The sequence below is a fragment of the Cyprinodon tularosa genome, unplaced genomic scaffold (genome assembly GCF_016077235.1).
Source record: "Cyprinodon tularosa strain WSP-4 unplaced genomic scaffold, ASM1607723v1 ctg592, whole genome shotgun sequence".
Taxonomy (NCBI): domain Eukaryota; kingdom Metazoa; phylum Chordata; class Actinopteri; order Cyprinodontiformes; family Cyprinodontidae; genus Cyprinodon; species Cyprinodon tularosa.
In genome coordinates this window covers 357,883-375,718 of record NW_024039332.1, presented here as the reverse complement: position 1 = coordinate 375,718, position 17,836 = coordinate 357,883, and the positions used below count along the sequence as shown (strand labels likewise).

The 17,836-nt window shown below is 37.7% G+C and overlaps 1 protein-coding gene across 1 annotated transcript in view; it reads left to right on the top strand.

Moving 5' to 3' along the window:
• Positions 1-17,836, top strand: part of acsl6 (acyl-CoA synthetase long chain family member 6) — a 49,903-nt gene that overhangs the window by 20,002 nt on the left and 12,065 nt on the right. The window contains exons 3-11 of the mRNA XM_038306822.1: positions 361-475; positions 1,607-1,671; positions 4,375-4,476; positions 4,586-4,685; positions 7,103-7,281; positions 12,105-12,137; positions 14,076-14,127; positions 17,388-17,461; positions 17,551-17,628. Coding sequence (XP_038162750.1) covers positions 361-475; positions 1,607-1,671; positions 4,375-4,476; positions 4,586-4,685; positions 7,103-7,281; positions 12,105-12,137; positions 14,076-14,127; positions 17,388-17,461; positions 17,551-17,628 — 798 coding nt within the window. The remainder of the gene's footprint in view (positions 1-360; positions 476-1,606; positions 1,672-4,374; positions 4,477-4,585; positions 4,686-7,102; positions 7,282-12,104; positions 12,138-14,075; positions 14,128-17,387; positions 17,462-17,550; positions 17,629-17,836) is intronic.

Sequence of the window (17,836 nt, the reverse complement as noted above, 5' to 3'; positions counted from 1 at the left end):
GCCACAGTGTAACAGGCCTACGGGACTTTGAATGACACCAGGCTACATTTTTTACCCGATGAGGGTAACAAAAGTTTTATAACCTGCCATTCTTTACAGTCTCATCAACCTTATTGTGTCATTTAACCAGAATGTTTCTGTAAACAATTTTCATGAGAATAAACTCAAACTAAAAATAACAACAATTTGCATGACTTCACAAACTGGGTATTAAACACAACTCTGTTAGCTCAGATAATCTTTACAAATTAAGAATGGATTGCAAGGAAATGTATAAAAATCCTTCTCCACTCATTCAGCCATTATCTAAAGAAGCAGAGATATGAGTTTAATGTATTTTCACGCTTCTGTTTCTGCCAGTATGAAGGTGGAGGTCGAAGATCCATGATGGGAGACCCGTCTAGGTTGCTGACTCATTACCATGACGATGCCAGGACCATGTATGAGGTCTTCCAGAGGGGTCTTCATATATCTGGTGGGTGAGACTGATCTCCAAGCTCATAGAAATTAGGTTTTCACACTTTTTGCATATGGAAAGCTTCCATCAGAGTATTGTATTTGATTAACAATGCAGCAAAGCATTTTTTTTAATTAAATTTTCTTTTTTGTCTCTTTTAATTAGACTTAGATTTAGACAAACTGTATACACAGTGTGTATACAAACCAAAATTTGGTTTATACAGCTTTCCGACAGTGAATGAGCAGCAGTTTAGCAGTGAAAAGGAACATTTCCATTCATAAAGTGCATAAGTGATCAAAATGTAATCAGTGTGGGAGAGAGGTGGTGCAAAAAGGCATTGATGTGGAAGTTCAGAACAGTTTAAAAATAAATAAATAGATATGGTGCAAAATGCAGTTAAAAAACTTTGGAGTTGATTATTTGTTTTATTTGTTTTATTAGAAGATTCACCATGTGGTGGAAGTATGATGTTATCAGTGTGATGAAGAGTCTCGATTTGTTACTTGATTTTGTTTTTTCCAACAGTTTAACAGAATGCATGCCCATATAATTAAGCTGCCATTACTTTGTAAGTTCAAAGAAAAAAGAAACATGACAAAACAATAATTTTTTTTCTTTAACGGCAAAGAGATCACCCTTTTAACTAAATATTTTTTAACTTTAAAGTGTAGTCCCCCAACATATTTACAAATCTAGACATGGATGTTGCAGCCATAATATAATTATAATACCTCAGTGGTAGCACATATAGAAATATAATATCTTATGGACAGAAATCTGGAAACTCTTCAGGTCATTGATTAACAAAGTAAAGTGATTTAGAATAGTTTAAGCTTTCCCACAAACAACAATATTTACTTGAGAGTTCAGAACTAGAAAAAAGATTAGTAGATAAATTTACTTATTATTCAAATTATCAGAATGGGACCAAGCATGGCTGGCTAAAAAAAAAAAAAAACACTTGATAAATGATAAAAGCATTTTATGTAAACATTATTTTTATTGTGTAAAAATATAACACAATAAAAATAGTATAACCTTGTTATGTCTTATAGTACCCAGCTGTTTTCAGCACCTATATTTGAAATATTTATACGTGAATTTAAAAGAATATTGATTTGATTTGTTTTTTTCTTTATTCCAAAGGTGACGGACCCTGCCTGGGCTCTCGACTCCCAAACCAGCCCTACAAATGGTTGTCCTATAAAGAGGTTAGGTCCAACAGTTAACAGGAAAATAACAAACCTTTTCCAAGTCTGCACTACTGTCCCTCTTTTCTGCTTTCTTATTTTAGTTTATACTTATTTCATTTGCTTAATCCATTGGTTCTTTTAGTGCTTTCTCCAGCTTCCATCTTTCAGTCTTTTTTTTCTTACCTATTTTTTATATGTTTCAGGTGGTTGTGAAAGTCATGTGTAGAATAATTATAGCACTCATTTCAAGCAATAAAACCTGCAAATTAAGAGCAACTATCTAGTCTTTCAGGTACGCTCACTTTTGGCCACGCCCATCAGGTCGTATTTTTACAGCGTGGCTAAGCCAATTTAGAATATGACGCACACATTGTCATTTCACTTGATTTACTTACTGATGGTTGCTGTAAATCTATCAGTCATGTTTTGAAATGCTTGTGATGAGGGAAGTGTTCAGTCAACAGTTTACTGCTTGGCTTTGTTACAGATGCTGTAGATTCACCAACTAAAGATATTTCTGTTCTGTTAAAAAATGTGTGCAACGCTCTGACTTTAGTTTAAGGAAGCAGAATCAGCCAACACATATTTTTGCCTCCGTATTTCAACAAAAATATGCTGTCATGCAGCTCCCTTTAAATGCATTGGTTAAATGGATTATTAAAGAGGGGTTAAAGGAATTCTGCATTAATTGCCGTAGCAGATTTGGAACGATGGTTGTTTTAACTTTGTTCTGATTTGGAATATGGACATGTGTAGTTAGGCGTTTTTTTTCCTAATAGCTATTTTTGAACTTTGAAGGTCTAGTTTACATGACACATTGTCCTGTCTTTCCTAAATCACAGCTGTTAAGGAAAATGGTCTCAATTTCACATTATGTTTTCACCTCAAGGATAAAGGGCATCATGGGAATAGTTAGACTTTCCCCAATTATGGTTAAAAAAAAATAACTAAATAAAAAAAAAATCTTGTTGTGGGAAATTTGTTCCCTTTCTGAAAAAAAATAATCTAATAAATGTTATCTTTATAACATAAAAACATATGGATTATCCTTCCACAGTTACTTCATTTCAAATTAAGTTTTTAGATATCACATGAGGCCTGTCAATAAATGTCAAAGGTGCTACATATTTAATTTTGTCCTTTTGCTTTGAGACCTGAGCGCTGATTTCCACGACATAAAATAAAAGAATTTCTTTACATAACACTGAATACTAGAAAAAAAAAATAAAGCCTAGGTTTAATATCACCAACCAGGGCTGCCACTAACAATTATTTTGCAAATTGATTAATCTGTCAATTATTTCTTCAATTAATCAATTAATTATCAGAAAGCAAACGGTTCCTTTAAGATTCTTTTACTATATTAAACCAGGTGAAACAAAAAAATTTCACCTTGATTATTTCTGGATAGAGCATATTGGCAGACAAAAGCTTTTTTTTTTTATCTTAAATGCAAAATATTTACATATTTTCGGTATAATTACTGTTCTATGTCAGTGGCTCTGTCAGCTAAAGGCATGTTTTAGAGGCTCTATACTCCAGTTAACGATGAATCGTTTACTAAATTAGTTGACGTTTATTTAAATAATCGATTAATCCCGATTAATCTGATAAATTTTTCTTTAGCCCTAGTACCAACAAACAGCTATTTCTCATGTAGGATTGCCAACATGACTTTTGTTTATAGGAATGGATCATGTTTAATAGACTCGAAATATTTGTTATTACCCCATCATTGGGGCATTCGGGTGTGTCATTGGCAAAGCGAAGTGGTAAATGAAAGCCTGCAGTTCCACACAAGACTTAAAAAAATCAAAAGAAGAAAAGTCAAAAGTAGCGTAAAATGCATTTTAGAAAACAAAACACCGTGCAGTTATTAAACAGCGTACAAACCAGCAGTCGGTTAACGTGGAAAAGCTGTGCAAATGACATCACTGATGGAAAACACAGCTAAAGAAGACTTTAGATAAGAGTCAATCATTGCTGTTGAAATAGATTCATAAAATTTTTTTTCTTCAGTTTATTTTTAGGTTCTGTCTGTGGTTTATAGTCCCTGGCATCATTTCAAAAAAATTTGAGACATATCACGACAGGTACACATGATGATCCTTTGTTTCCTGTCGGCATTTCCACAAACTGGGCTCAAATTTAGAGTTTTTTTCTTTAGCTCAGACATGATTTGTTTTTTTTTCCCATCATGAAATATCAAAGAGATTTCAACATCCCAGCAAGTATGATCTATTTTTTTTTTTTCTTAAGTTGACACAACGTCGAAATTTTTCTGTGATATCCTGTCTCTCTGGAAAATGATGACTGGAAGAATATTTACCTTGTGTCTCGCTTTTCCCAGAGCAACAGCACAAATCCAGACCTGCCTGTTTTTACATTTAGAAAGAGGCCTTTCTGTAAGGGAATCAGTGTGAAATGAATCAAATGGGGAAAATAGAAAATAGATTTAATGTTCACCTTCAAATTATCTCCTTGTTTTGGTTTCACAATTACAGCGAGTTATAGGGCAGTCTATCAGTTTACAGATTGACTTCCATATTAGTTTCTTTCATTACAGAAATGTTTCAAGCCCTGGTACCAAAATTATTTGAAATATCTTTACCATAACAGCAATCCTAATTGATCATTATGAAAACATGTCATTTGCATTAGTATTTTCTTCATTTTTTTAAAAATCTTTTTCTAACCAAATATCCTCTCCTCATTTGACAGGTTAGTGCCCGGGCAGAGCATCTGGGATCGGGCCTTCTGCACCAGGGCTGCCAACCCAACCCCAGCCAGTTCATTGGAGTGTTTGCACAGAACAGGCCTGAGGTGACTGCTCCTCTGTCCTCTCCTATCGTCATACATCTCTTGTGATTTGCCTGATTATTCCTATCAGAACTTTAAACTTATGAAAGAATTTTGCCTTGTCTGATTTCAGTGGATCATCTCAGAGTTGGCTTGTTACACCTACTCCATGGTGGTGGTTCCGCTTTATGACACGCTTGGTGCAGACGCTATACGGTTTATCATTAACACTGGTAAGAACACACACAATCAAGCCATATAGAAACTTAAACTCTAATCATTGCAGTTTGAAATATACCTACGTAGCTTCATTTCTAATTTCACCTCAACTTTAATAAATAATATGACGTCTTACATTTTTTATTTTATATTGTGCATATATTTAAATCAATTTAGAAACAGATTTTGCCTGCATTAAAGCCCTACAACTAACATTAGCCCAAATTTTTCCTTAAATAAAAGAGACTATATACTAACTTAACAGTGTCATAGACCAATAAAATACTATTGCTTCAGCTGCAAATAGCCTTTAGAAAGTGAAGCGCTTAGGTTTTATAGAAAGCAACCCTTCTAGATACCTGAGGTGGTTGTTGCACATGGATACTATTTGTAAAGCGGCCTAGCAATGACTAGCAATGTTCTTCCTGCAGCCACTTATGAGGTTCAGCCTTCTCCAAGTAAGCTGCTCTGCTTATAAACCACCATTATTTAGTACATTTTGTGCACATCCTTTTTGTTGGCTCAACAACAAAACAGGAAAAGTCCAGATAGCAAAAAACAATAAGTTGGACAGAGAGATTCATCAGACTGAGCTTCCTTCCATCCACCAACCTGAACAGATCTGGTTCCAAAAGAAGAGCGGCTAACATCGCTCACCGACTTCCCTCTTTTGTTCAGTAGGAATAAGATAGGCAGCACATACGCATTCGTACATCACACCATAGTCCTTGTTTAACCATGTCTTTACATCCTTTTAAGCGAATATCTACATACTGTTTACAATGTGGGCGATGAAAAAACTGGAGTCAAATCCCTCATTTACGCACAAATTTCACCATTATAGTTTATTGTGATTATGAAGGTGTTATGAAATGTTTAAAGGCCTTATATCCCTTAAAGGAAAGAAAGAAATTAGATATATAGAAAAGGAACTTAGCGAAAATGACCTAAAACATATTGCATTGATATTTTCATCATGCTATCTAGGGCTGAAACAATTCATCTGATTAATTGGATTAATTGATTATTTTAAATACTGCGATGGACCGGCGGCCTGTCCGCCTTTTGCCCGTAGACAGCTGGAGATGGGCAACAGCACACCTTGCTTGGGATAAGCATGATGGATGGATGGATGGATGGATGGATGGATGGATGGATGGATGGATGGATGGATGGATGGATGGATGGATGGATGGATGGATGGATGAATGGATGGATGGATGGATGGATGGATGAAATAATAGTTAACTAATTTAGTAATCTATTCATCATTAACTGGAGTGTAGAGACTCTAAAACATGCCCTTAGCTGACAAAAAAAACATTTAGAGCAGTAATTATACCAGATTCTAAAAAAAAACTATGTAAACCATTTGTAATTAACATAACAAAACCTTTTTGTCTGTTAATATGCTTCATCAGAACTCCTCAAGTGGAAAAGTTTCAGTTTTACCCAGTTTAATTTAATTAAAAAGTCTTTATTAAGGAACCTTTGGATATCTGATTATTAATCAAAAAAATAATCAACAGATCGATTTGCTAAATAATTCTTAGTTGCAGACCTAATGCTATCCAATGGCTGCCTAATAAACTGTAAATATTGCTGAAATACTATCACTGATAACACAGTGCTAATTTACCACCATTTTCCCTTCATGCATTTTGCCCCCACAACTGTCTAGGCTGCTAAAGATACGCTTCACGGCACGAAGGCCACTTGAAGTCCATGGAAATGCTGAAATATATTATCAGTATGCATGGTGCATGGTAAATATAAAAAAAAAAATGTTAGAACTGTAAATTTACAGTCATATTTATATCACCGTTTTCATATATTAAGTAATTGTTTTATTATTTTTCAAGGCTGCAGAAAGCTGTTCCAAACTAAATGTATTTTTGTTTTACACTTGTGTAAACAAAATGTCAAATAAAATCTAAGTCATATAACATCCGACCAAATATTGCACATAAGCACTCCATTGCACTTTATTGTCGTAGTTGCAAAGGACTGCAATGAAAATATTAAAGAGAGAAAAGCGTAGAAATCATAATTCAGTCAGCTGATCCATGATAAAGAGAAACAGATTAGTATTTATTGATCAACCTTGATCTGAGTAACAGCTCCTGAAATGAGTTTGAACTCCCAGCAATGAAAATGGTGTCAAAGGATGACTGTGTACCTCAGAAATGAATATAAATATATACTATAAGTATGTTGTCTTGACTTGAAAGCAAATAAGGTAGCAGTGAGATAAAAAAAAAAACATTTGAGATGTTGCATAAATGTTTCTTTCTGCTACATCCTAAAAGTTTCTTAGGTTCAGTTTCTGACCATTTTCCAACTTTGCATGTATTCTGTTCCTTTTTTGTTTCTTATTTTGTTCAAATTCACACAAGGGTCTGTTTGCACTTGTGTGCTTGTTTCATTTCAGCTGACATCTGCACCGTAATCTGCGACAAAGTGGAAAAAGCTCAGGTTCTTTTGGAAAATGTGGAGCGGAAGGAGACACCAAAGCTGCAGAGAATCATTCTGATGGATGCCTTTGGCTCGGAGCTCGAGGAACGTGGCAAGGGTTGTGGTGTCCATGTGCAGGCACTTCTGGAAGTTGAGGTATGACATGCAGGAAGTGTTTCAGTCATATCCCACTGGGAGGAGGCCCAGGGGGCATTTAGTCCTAAATGAAATTATCTTATAGTATCTGGACTTCAAAACCCTTAAATATCCTCAGATAATCTAGATATGTTCTTAAAACTGATTTAGCTTTTATTTAGATTAGTGTCTTCATTTATTCAGGGTTCTGGAGTGAACCTTTTTAATTGTGCTTGTAGCATTTCTTTGTTCTTTGTTTTATAATTTCTGGCTGAGATATTTGCATGTTGAAAACCTGGTTATGTCATCCACCACCATAAATTTTAGCATACAACATGATCTAATGCACATGAGAAGAGGTTAGATTTGGAAACATGGTTTTCAAGGAGCTAAAACACATGGCTAAAAAGCCTAACCTATAATGAAAATTGCAATTTACTCTAGGAAGGCATGTATTCTGCATGATGACAGGCATATATATATATATATACAGGCATATATATGCCTGCATATATATATATATATACAGGCATATACACTATATTGCCAAAAGTATTTGCTCACCTGCCTTGACTCACATATGAGCTTAAGTGACATCCCGTTCCTAATCCATAGGGTTCAATATGACGTCGGTCCACCCTTTGCAGCTAGAACAGCTTCAACTCTTCTGGGAAGGCTGTCCACAAGGTTTAGGAGTGTGTTTATGGGAATTTTTGACCATTCTTCCAGAAGCGCATTTGTGAGGTCGCACACTGATGTTGGACGAGAAGGCCTGGCTCTCAGTCTCCGCTCTAATTCATCCCAAAGGTGTTCTATCGGGTTGAGGTCAGGACTCTGTGCAGGCCAGTCAAGTTCATCCACACCAGACTCTGTCATCCATGTCTTTATGGACCTTGCTTTGTGCACTGGTGCACAGTCATGTTGGAAGAGGAAGGGGCCAGCTCCAAACTGTTCCCACAAAGTTGGGAGCATGGAATTGTCCAAAATGTCTTGGTATGCTGAAGCATTCAGAGTTCCTTTCACTGGAACTAAGGGGCCAAGCCCAGCTCCTGAAAAACAACCCCACACCATAATCCCCCCTCCACCAAACTTTACACTTGGCACAATGCAGTCAGACAAGTACCGTTCTCCTGGCAACCGCCAAACCCAGACCCGTCCATCAGATTGCCAGATGGAGAAGCGCGATTCGTCACTCCAGAGAACGCGTCTCCACTGCTCTAGAGTCCAGTGGCGGCGTGCTTTACACCACCGCATCCGACGCTTTGCATTGCACTTGGTGATGTATGGCTTGGATGCAGCTGCTCGACCATGGAAACCCATTCCATGAAGCTCTCTGCGCACTGTTCTTGAGCTAATCTGAAGGCCACATGAAGTTTGGAGGTCTGTAGTGATTGACTCTGCAGAAAGTTGGCGACCTCTTCGCACTATGCGCGTCAGCATCCGCTGACCCCGCTCCGTCAGTTTACGTGGCCTACCACTTCGTGGCTGAGTTGCTGTCGTTCCCAAACACTTCCATTTTCTTATAATACAGCTGACAGTTGACTGTGGAATATTTAGGAGCGAGGAAATTTCACGACTGGATTTGTTGCACAGGTGGCATCCTATCACAGTTCCACGCTGGAATTCACTGAGCTCCTGAGAGCGACCCATTCTTTCACAAATGTTTGTAAAAACAGTCTGCATGCCTAGTTGCTTGAATTTATACACCTGTGGCCATGGAAGTGATTGGAACACCTGATTCCAATAATTTGGATGGGTGAGCAAATACTTTTGGCAATATAGTGTATATATATATATATATATATATATATATATATATATATATATATATATATATATATATATATATATATATATATATATAATATATTGGATGGGACGGTTTATGAAAACCGTCCGAACCGTTCGGTTCGACTGTCTCAGTTCGGTTCACGTGTGTTGCGTTCGGTTCATGCGCAGCTCCTTTTTCTCATAGTTACATAGCGTTTACACTCCAGAGCAGAAGGTGGCGGTACTGCGACCAAAGCCAACCACCAGTAGTAAACAAGAAGAAGAAGAAGCGAAGCAGCGTACCCGGGTGTAGCAGAAAGACGCGCCAGCAGCATTTTATAGGTCTGCTGTATGGGACCGCTTTGCATTTAGAGTGACCTACGATGACGGCAGAAAGAAAGTTGTGGATAAAAGTGCAACAGTGTGCAAGCATTGTGCAACACGTTTTGTTTATGCTAACAGCAACATGACCAACATGTCATGCTAACCCCGAAATCCGAATTACTCTGCTCCAGACCACCTGCACAAAGCAAAGCATTCATTCTCCACTGTGGCTCCCGTCCACTCCGCTCTGAGTTCCTTGTAGATCGTAGAGGGCATGCGCGAGATGATTAAATTCAAAGCAGAAATTATCCGGGGTTTCCACGGATCATTAAAAATAATTACAATTCATAATTTTTTTATTTTTTTTTTCATAAATTTTTATGGGATTTCGGTGTAACAATCAACATATACCGAACCGAACCGAAAACTGTGACCACGAAACCGTGAACCGAACCGAACCGTGGATTTTGTGAACCGTTCCACCCCTAATATATATATATATATATATATATATGAGGTTTAAAATGACTTAAAATGGCTTACAGAGTTGAACTGCCCCTTTATTTATTATTAATATTTTACACAACATCTGATCTAGTATTAAATCAGACAAGGTCCTGGGGCATTCTAACCTGCATTTGAAAAGTCATTGTAGTGTGTAGGAGTTATAATAATATTTCAGTAATGGTCACTTTATTAGCCAATTATTTTAATCTTTCTTTTTTTTTTTTTTTTTTTGTTGATTCACATTCTGGAAATTCTGAGAGGCAACGTCCCACTGATCTTTCTGTGTAAACGATCCTGGGCTTCTCTTTAAATACTCAGAGTGTAAATGGGACAATGGTTTAAAGCTAGGGACGCCGATATTGGCAAAGAAATGCGTATCGGCAAAGCATGTAAAATGCCGATCCAGACTGCCGATCCAGTTTTTAAAAAAAAATACGGTCCGTATTTTCCAGTTTCGCCGATTGAAACGATCCATTCCACTATTTTGCGCCAGTGTTTCCCTGTTTTGCATTTTTATTAAAACTTACAGTAATACTTGCACCTTTAACTTTTTACGGTTTTACTGCTCACTGTGCAATTTCAGATTGCTATTCGTAATTTTGTCCAGTTTGTGTTTATTTCTTAATAAACAGGTAAGTTTGTTGTTACCAAGCATTGTGTTTTATTCAATCTCACCTAATTTAGCTGGCCAAATGTTATCAAGAGTACTAAAACCCTTTTCAACATGAGTCTTACAACTAAGGCTAAATACTTTAACTTAAACTTAAATACATGCTCGGATAGGCTGGTATCGGCCAGTATTGGTATCGGATCGGAAGTCCAAAAACAATATCGGTATCGGATCGGAAGTGCAAAAACCTGGATCGGGACATCTCTATTTAAAGCATTAAAATCTAAAATATGCAAGCAGTTTACTGTACGACAGGGTATTGACTGTTTATAGTTGTTGTTTTTATTTTGCTCTTTTTAAAAGAACATCACTTAAAACTGTTCCTTTTTTTTTATTTTTTTGACAACGAGTCTAACTGACACAGAATTAACCCAAAAGCTATTCACAAAGGAAGATAAATCCACCCAATTGAACAACTCCTGATATAGCTGTTCTTATTAAATTAGTGTCTGCTTATTTTTTTTATTTACAGACATATTTTCTCATGTGGGATAAGAAACAGTTCAGTTTGATACAAAACAGCCACTATTATCATGGAGGACATTGTTTTTTAGCACTAAGCTGGTTTTCTCCTGTTTTTAATTAAGCACTCTTTTCGGATAACCCCAGGCTAATCCTTTGTTTATGCTCCCTATTAAAATTTTTAATTTCATTCAGCTTTAATTCATGTTAGTTTATTTTACGTTCTGCTCTTTTCCCATCAGGAAGAACGGCCTAATGTAAATCTGGTGAAACAAACAGCATTGTTCTTCAGGGCCAAACACCGAAATGCACCAAACTGTGTACATTTTGAAAGGAATAGTAACTATAACCTGTTAAAAGTTACAGGCAAAGAGTCAAAGCATTTGTAGTTTTAAGGAATGGTCTCAATGCCTTGATGTTCTTAGCGTGTCAAAAATGTGGGCCGTGGAAAAGCAGCATTTGGGTGACTTCCTGCAACTGTGCCTGCAGGCTAGATCATACCTTTTATAGTCTAGTTACAGTGAAAAATCTCTCAAACAAAGAGACAAAGAAGCATGCCGAAAAAGACAGTCAAAACAATCAGATGTTAAGATTTCATCAAGTCAGACATGAGTAAACAGGATGAGCTTATGCTTTAAAGGTGTTTATCAGATCCCTTGCCTTACAGAATCCAACACATGCAAGGCCTTTAAAAGTTAACAAAACTGAACTAACACATACATTTGTTACCAAGGTTACATGTTTAAAAGAATGTGTCAGTTCTGTTCATTCCTTAGAATTAAAACAAGCTAACATGTTAGACAGTGCAGTCAGTGGGTGTAGAGATTTATACGGTGATATTCAGAGAAAAAAAAACACTGACATTAAAGATACACAGTATGTTAAGAGCTAAGACCAAATGAAACAGAATCTCTCAAATCTGAAAAAAAAAATTTGTTTAACTATCAACATTTCTGTGTAAGATCAGGTGCATTATAGTCGCACAAAAATAGAGGCCCGCATGTTTCTACAAATGCTTGGATTTCACCCTCTGAGGAAAACATAAGAAAATTCTAAGCATGTCAAATGTCACAGTTTCACCTTAATGCTTTACGTTTGTTTGCTCTTTCAGGCTCTGGGCAGAGAGCACTACAGAAAACCTACCGTAAGTTAAAGAAAAAACTTCTGTACACATTGTTGGTTTTCTTACATGTGAGGAATTCTTAGACCAACAAAAAAAAAAAATCATCTTGTTTGAGCTATTTATATAATTATTTTATTTTTACCTTGTCCTGTATGTTCTCCTGTAGATAATACTTATTGAAAGTTGTTAAAAGAGTTTATTTTGACAGCTGTTACACCTGTTTAAGCGGTCTGTTGACAGGATAAACATGGAACAATGAGAGGTTAAAACTCAACATTAACCCCTTGTGCACCTTTATGTGTATGCCCAAAGTCGGTCGAGGGCCGCTTCCCTGCAGATTTTAGAGGTTTATGTGCTTAAGGACAGCTGATTCAAATGATTGCAGATTAGTAAAAAGCCTTGTAACCAGCTAGCAATGAAAATCAGCTGTGCTGGAGCAGGTAAACCTCTAAACCTGCAGGACAGCGGCCCTCAAGGACCGACTTTGGGCATGCATGCTGTAGGTGCACAATAAGAGAGACAGAAATGACAGCTATACACTCACCGGCCATTTTATTAGGTACCCCATGCTAGTAACGGGTTGGACCCCCTTTTGCCTTCAGAACTGCCTCAATTCTTCATGGCATAGATTCAATAAGGTGCTGGAAGCATTCCTCAGGGAGTTTGGTCCATATTGACATGATGGCATCACATAGTTGCCGCAGATTTGTCGGCTGCACATCCATGATGCGAATCTCCCGTTCCACCACATCCCAAAGATGCTCTATTGGATTGAGATCTGGTGACTGTGGAGGCCATTTGAGTACAGTGAACTCATTGTCATGTTCAAGAAACCAGTCTGAGATGATTCCAGCTTTATGACATGGCGCATTATCCTGCTGAAAGTAGCCATCAGAAGTTGGGTACATTGTGGTCATAAAGGGATGGACATGGTCAGCAACAATACTCTGGTAGGCTGTGGCGTTGCAACGATGCTCAATTGGTACCAAGGGGCCCAAAGGGTGCCAAGAAAATATTCCCCACACCATGACACCACCACCACCAGCCTGAACCGTTGATACAAGGCAGGATGGATCCATGCTTTCATGTTGTAGACGCCAAATTCTGACCCTACCATCCGAATGTCGCAGCAGAAATCGAGACTCATCAGACCAGGCAACGTTTTTCCAATCTTCTATTGTCCAATTTCGATGAGCTTGTGCAAACTGTAGCCTCAGTTTCCTGTTCTTAGCTGAAAGGAGTGGCACCCGGTGTGGTCTTCTGCTGCTGTAGCCCATCTGCCTCAAAGTTCGACGTACTGTGCGTTCAGAGATGCTCTTCTGCCCACCTTGGTTGTAACGGGTGGTTATTTGAGTCACTGTTGCCCTTCTATCAGCTCGAACCAGTCTGGCCATTCTCCTCTGACCTCTGGCATCAACAAGGCATTTCCGCCCACAGAACTGCCGCTCACTGGATGTTTTTTCTTTTTCAAACCATTCTCTGTAAACCCTAGAGATGGTTGTGCGTGAAAATCCCAGTAGATCAGCAGTTTCTGAAATACTCAGACCAGCCCTTCTGGCACCAACAATCATGCCACGTTCAAAGTCACTCAAATCACCTTTCTTCCCCATACTGATGCTCCGTTTGAACTGCAGGAGATTGTCTTGACCATGTCTACATGCCTAAATGCACTGAGTTGCCGCCATGTGATTGGCTGCTTAGAAATTAAGTGTTAACAAGCAGTTGGACAGGTGTACCTAATAAAGTGGCCGATGAGTGTATACTTTATTTGATGAGTTTTATAAATATTAAATGTGACACTGAATGAACTTTTAATATAATTTGCATGAAAACCATTAGGAAGCAACTTATGTTTCCTACTTCTAGCATTGTTTTGCTGCAGCTGAAAAGCGTACTATCTTGTAAAGGTTTAGTTCCATATTTTCTGACAAAGCATGTTTGTTTTGTTTGCTTCTACAGCCACCAGCGCCTGACGACCTGTCTATTGTGTGTTTCACCAGTGGGACGACAGGTAATATTTGATGCAGCATATGTTGCATGTTATGCAGAGTAATAGTTTGAAAAGAACAAAAGACGGGGGGGGGAATAACCACAGTTTTTTCACACTACAGCCTCACTCTATTTTATTAAGATTTATGTTTAGACTAACACACAGTAGTGCATAATAGTGAAGTCAAAATAAAAAAATGGGTTTTCTTTCTTTACATGTACAAATCTAAAACGTGTGGAGTACTTTTGACATTTGTATTCAGCTTCCAGTTAATGAATTCTTTTAGAACCAAATTTTGCAGAAATTAAGGCACTATGTTTTTTTTCAGGTATGCATATTTTAGACTTGCCCCTTTTTTGTTTTTGTTTTGTTTTGTTTAGTTTTTTTGGTCTAAAAAAATGGTAAAAACTCAGTCATGCTGTACAAGAAAATGACTTTTGAGTATGAATGGTGAAGCCTTGATGCAGATTTTAAGATTTAAGATCTAGACTTTGACTGAAGCAGACAAAATATAATTTGTTAAATACATTTAAAGGTATAGTGGAGGATGTTCTTTTTCCGGGTGGATCATTTAAATAAGTGGTCCTCCTAAATGTCAACCATTCTGGTGATATGTTTACGTAAGGCCGTCCTACGTGCTTGTCCCCGTTTTCACTGACATAGTGGAAAAATTGCAAATCTTCTTTTGAAAAAATAGGCTTGTATGAGCGATGCAAACAGCAACTTTTAACCAGTGCATGCATGAGGAGAAATGGGCTCATGCATGATCTTGCACGCGTTTAATAAGCCTCCCCTCTCGGGAACAGGTACAGGGTTGTGCATGTACTTTTTTTTTAGTGGAGAGGGCAGATCTTTTCAAAAATTCGCAAAAATCCTCCACTATACCTTTTAATAATTATTACTTCCACATCACATTTTGACCCTAATTTGTGTGTTAGTCTGTGATGTAAATCCCAATAAAATGGATTGTAGCTTGAGATTGCAATGTGACTACATTTAAGGCATAAGATATATGATCCAGCTATTTCTCTTAAGCATGCACGGTAATATTAGTTTGCACCTGGAAGCTGGGGTGCTTATTGCTTATGTGGTAGATGGAGGAGGAAGTAGCCTGATACACAGCTGCCCTTTGTTTTCTTCATGTTGACACTTTTTCTCATATTGAAAAGTGCGTGTCACCAACCCTGCTGAATAACAGTCCGTATGCATAAATTAATGGCTGGAGCATTTGCTGGATCGCACGCAGTTCTTTTTTTAACAAGGTTTATGTCGCTCATATCTAATATCTTACATGGGAGTGTCCTGTTCCCTCAGAAGACTTGAGAAACCATAAGATTGGTTTAATAATTTGTGCTTACTTTACAGCAGACCAAGTCACAGAAATATGCTATAGTGACTAAATAAAATGATGATTTAAAGAGCAATAAGAGATAATCTCCTACTTTACAGGGTAAAGTTAAAACGAGATGTGTTCAATGCAGCAGAATGATCTGGTAGTGAGAGACATGTTTGCCCCTCCTTAAATAAAACGTTGAGTCTGAATTCATCTGCCTGCATGTTGTATCATGTCAGACAGCAGGCCGTTCATGTCAGAGATAAAGCGCTGCTGCTTTTTAGGGACGGCAGCCCACAGCAGCGCCAACCGCTCAAACTAACAAAGAGGTCATCTGAGGACCCGTCTGGTGTCAGTTTACAGCAGAAGCTTCCACCGTTGTAAACATCGCCTTCTTCTGACATTAAAGGGCAACTGCAGGTGCTCCAGCTTTAGGTTTTGTTTTCCAGACATCATCCAGTGTTTCCGGCAAACTTCTTTCCATTCTTGTTGCGACATCGACTCCCTTGTTTGTCGGATATTGCAATTGCTGGCAGCTGCAGGGCATAACTTTACTAAAGGGGAATCCTTAAAGTCACTTGTTTGAGCTGTTGGATTCCAACTCAAACAATTAAGAGCAGCAGGGTTTTTATCTTTCATGTTTTACAATGAATGAGTAAAATGTTTGCAGCTTCACATTTTGGTAGAATTAGTTGCATTCTAAAGCCCTATAGGTCATGAGGGATGTTGCTATTGATAAAAAAGAGTTGAAGAAAACAGTGGAGTGCACACTCATCACCCTTTTAACCTGTAGGAATATGTTCAAATTAAATACTGTAGATTAAACATTTTTAAAATGGAATAAATAAAAGAATACCGGTACATGCTTATTCTTCTATTACTCTATTTGTCAATTTCAACATGACTTTTGATACGGTGTTTACTTCTCAACTATTGGATTTTGCTCTGAATTGATTCCTCTGGGTTTCAATTGAGAATATAATGGTGATACTGCAGGTCCGTGCCTAATGTGAACAACTAATAGGGCTGGACTCATCTTTTTTTTTACTTTACTGTAACAAAGTCTCTTGTCCAGTTGGAGGATATGTATTTAAATCATGTGCATAAAGTCAAAAAACCAACTAATTGTATTTAAGAGATCTTTGATCAGCTGACCTCAGCCAAATGTGATGTTAGAAGAAGCTTGTTTTTAAGAGGTTCCTAGGTTAGTTAGGGGAATAGAGCTTTGAATCCTGAGGTTCTGAGTTCAAGTCCCACTCCCACAGTCTGCCACTCTGGGTCTCTGAGCAAGACCCTTAACCCCACACTGCTCCCTGGGCGCCCTATGACGGCAGCCCACTGCTCCCCAAGAGGAGGAGTTAAATGCAGAGGTAGATTTCTCCAGTGGGAGATCAATAAAGTTCAATTATTTATTATTACAGCACAATATTAAAACAAATGATAAAACTGGAAATTTGTTCTTCTGTGTATAAAACTGATCCAAAGTGAGTTTGATTAATATCAGAAAGATAGGATGGTAGCTGTAGTATTTTATGTTTTGGTGTCCTCTTGTTTATGTTATTTATATGGCATCTATTTTAGTGCAATTTTCATCTAGTATAATTGACCCATGTTTTTTACCTGTTGCAATGATTATGGGTTTCAGTGTAATTTAATGGCCACACCTTAAAGATCAGTCTTATTGAAATATGACACGTGATCCTGAGCTAAAAAGAACTCCCTGCACCTGAAATGTTGGTAGAGTTCTGTTGAAATGTCATCTGCTTGGATCGTCGTGCTTTTACCGCACTTCTTAGGGCGTTACCCATCACACAATTAAGCTGTCAGTCAAATCTAATTAATGCAGTTTAAAGTAAAGTGTCTTCTGGAAATGATACATGGAAAAAAAAAACTAACATAAATGACATTTAGATCCTCTTTGTCATCACTTGTCTGTCTTCCTTCCCAGGAAACCCCAAAGGGGTCATGCTCACTCATGGAAACGTAGTGGCAGATTTTGCAGGATTCCTTAAAGTCACAGATGTGAGTGAAAAATCCTTTTTTTACTAAGCACTGTTTGGTATTATCTTGTGAACATAACCTAACCGCATCCTTCCTTGTGTGTCTTGCAGAAAGTAATTTTTCCAAATCAGGATGATTGCCTCATCTCCTTCCTGCCGCTGGCCCACATGTTTGAGAGACTAATTGAGGTAAAGAGGCTTGGAGCTGTGTGAGAACAGGAACATTTCATGAGTTTAGAGAAGTTGGATGTTGCCATGGGTGTAGAAGGAATGTTTCCATGGAAAGTGGGTGTTAGAAGCTGCATTCGGAGGAGGAACAAAAAAGCCTGACACTCCTATTTTTCCTTTTCTCTGTCTTAAGTTTCGCTCTCCAGTTTTCCGGTGAATTCCACACCTG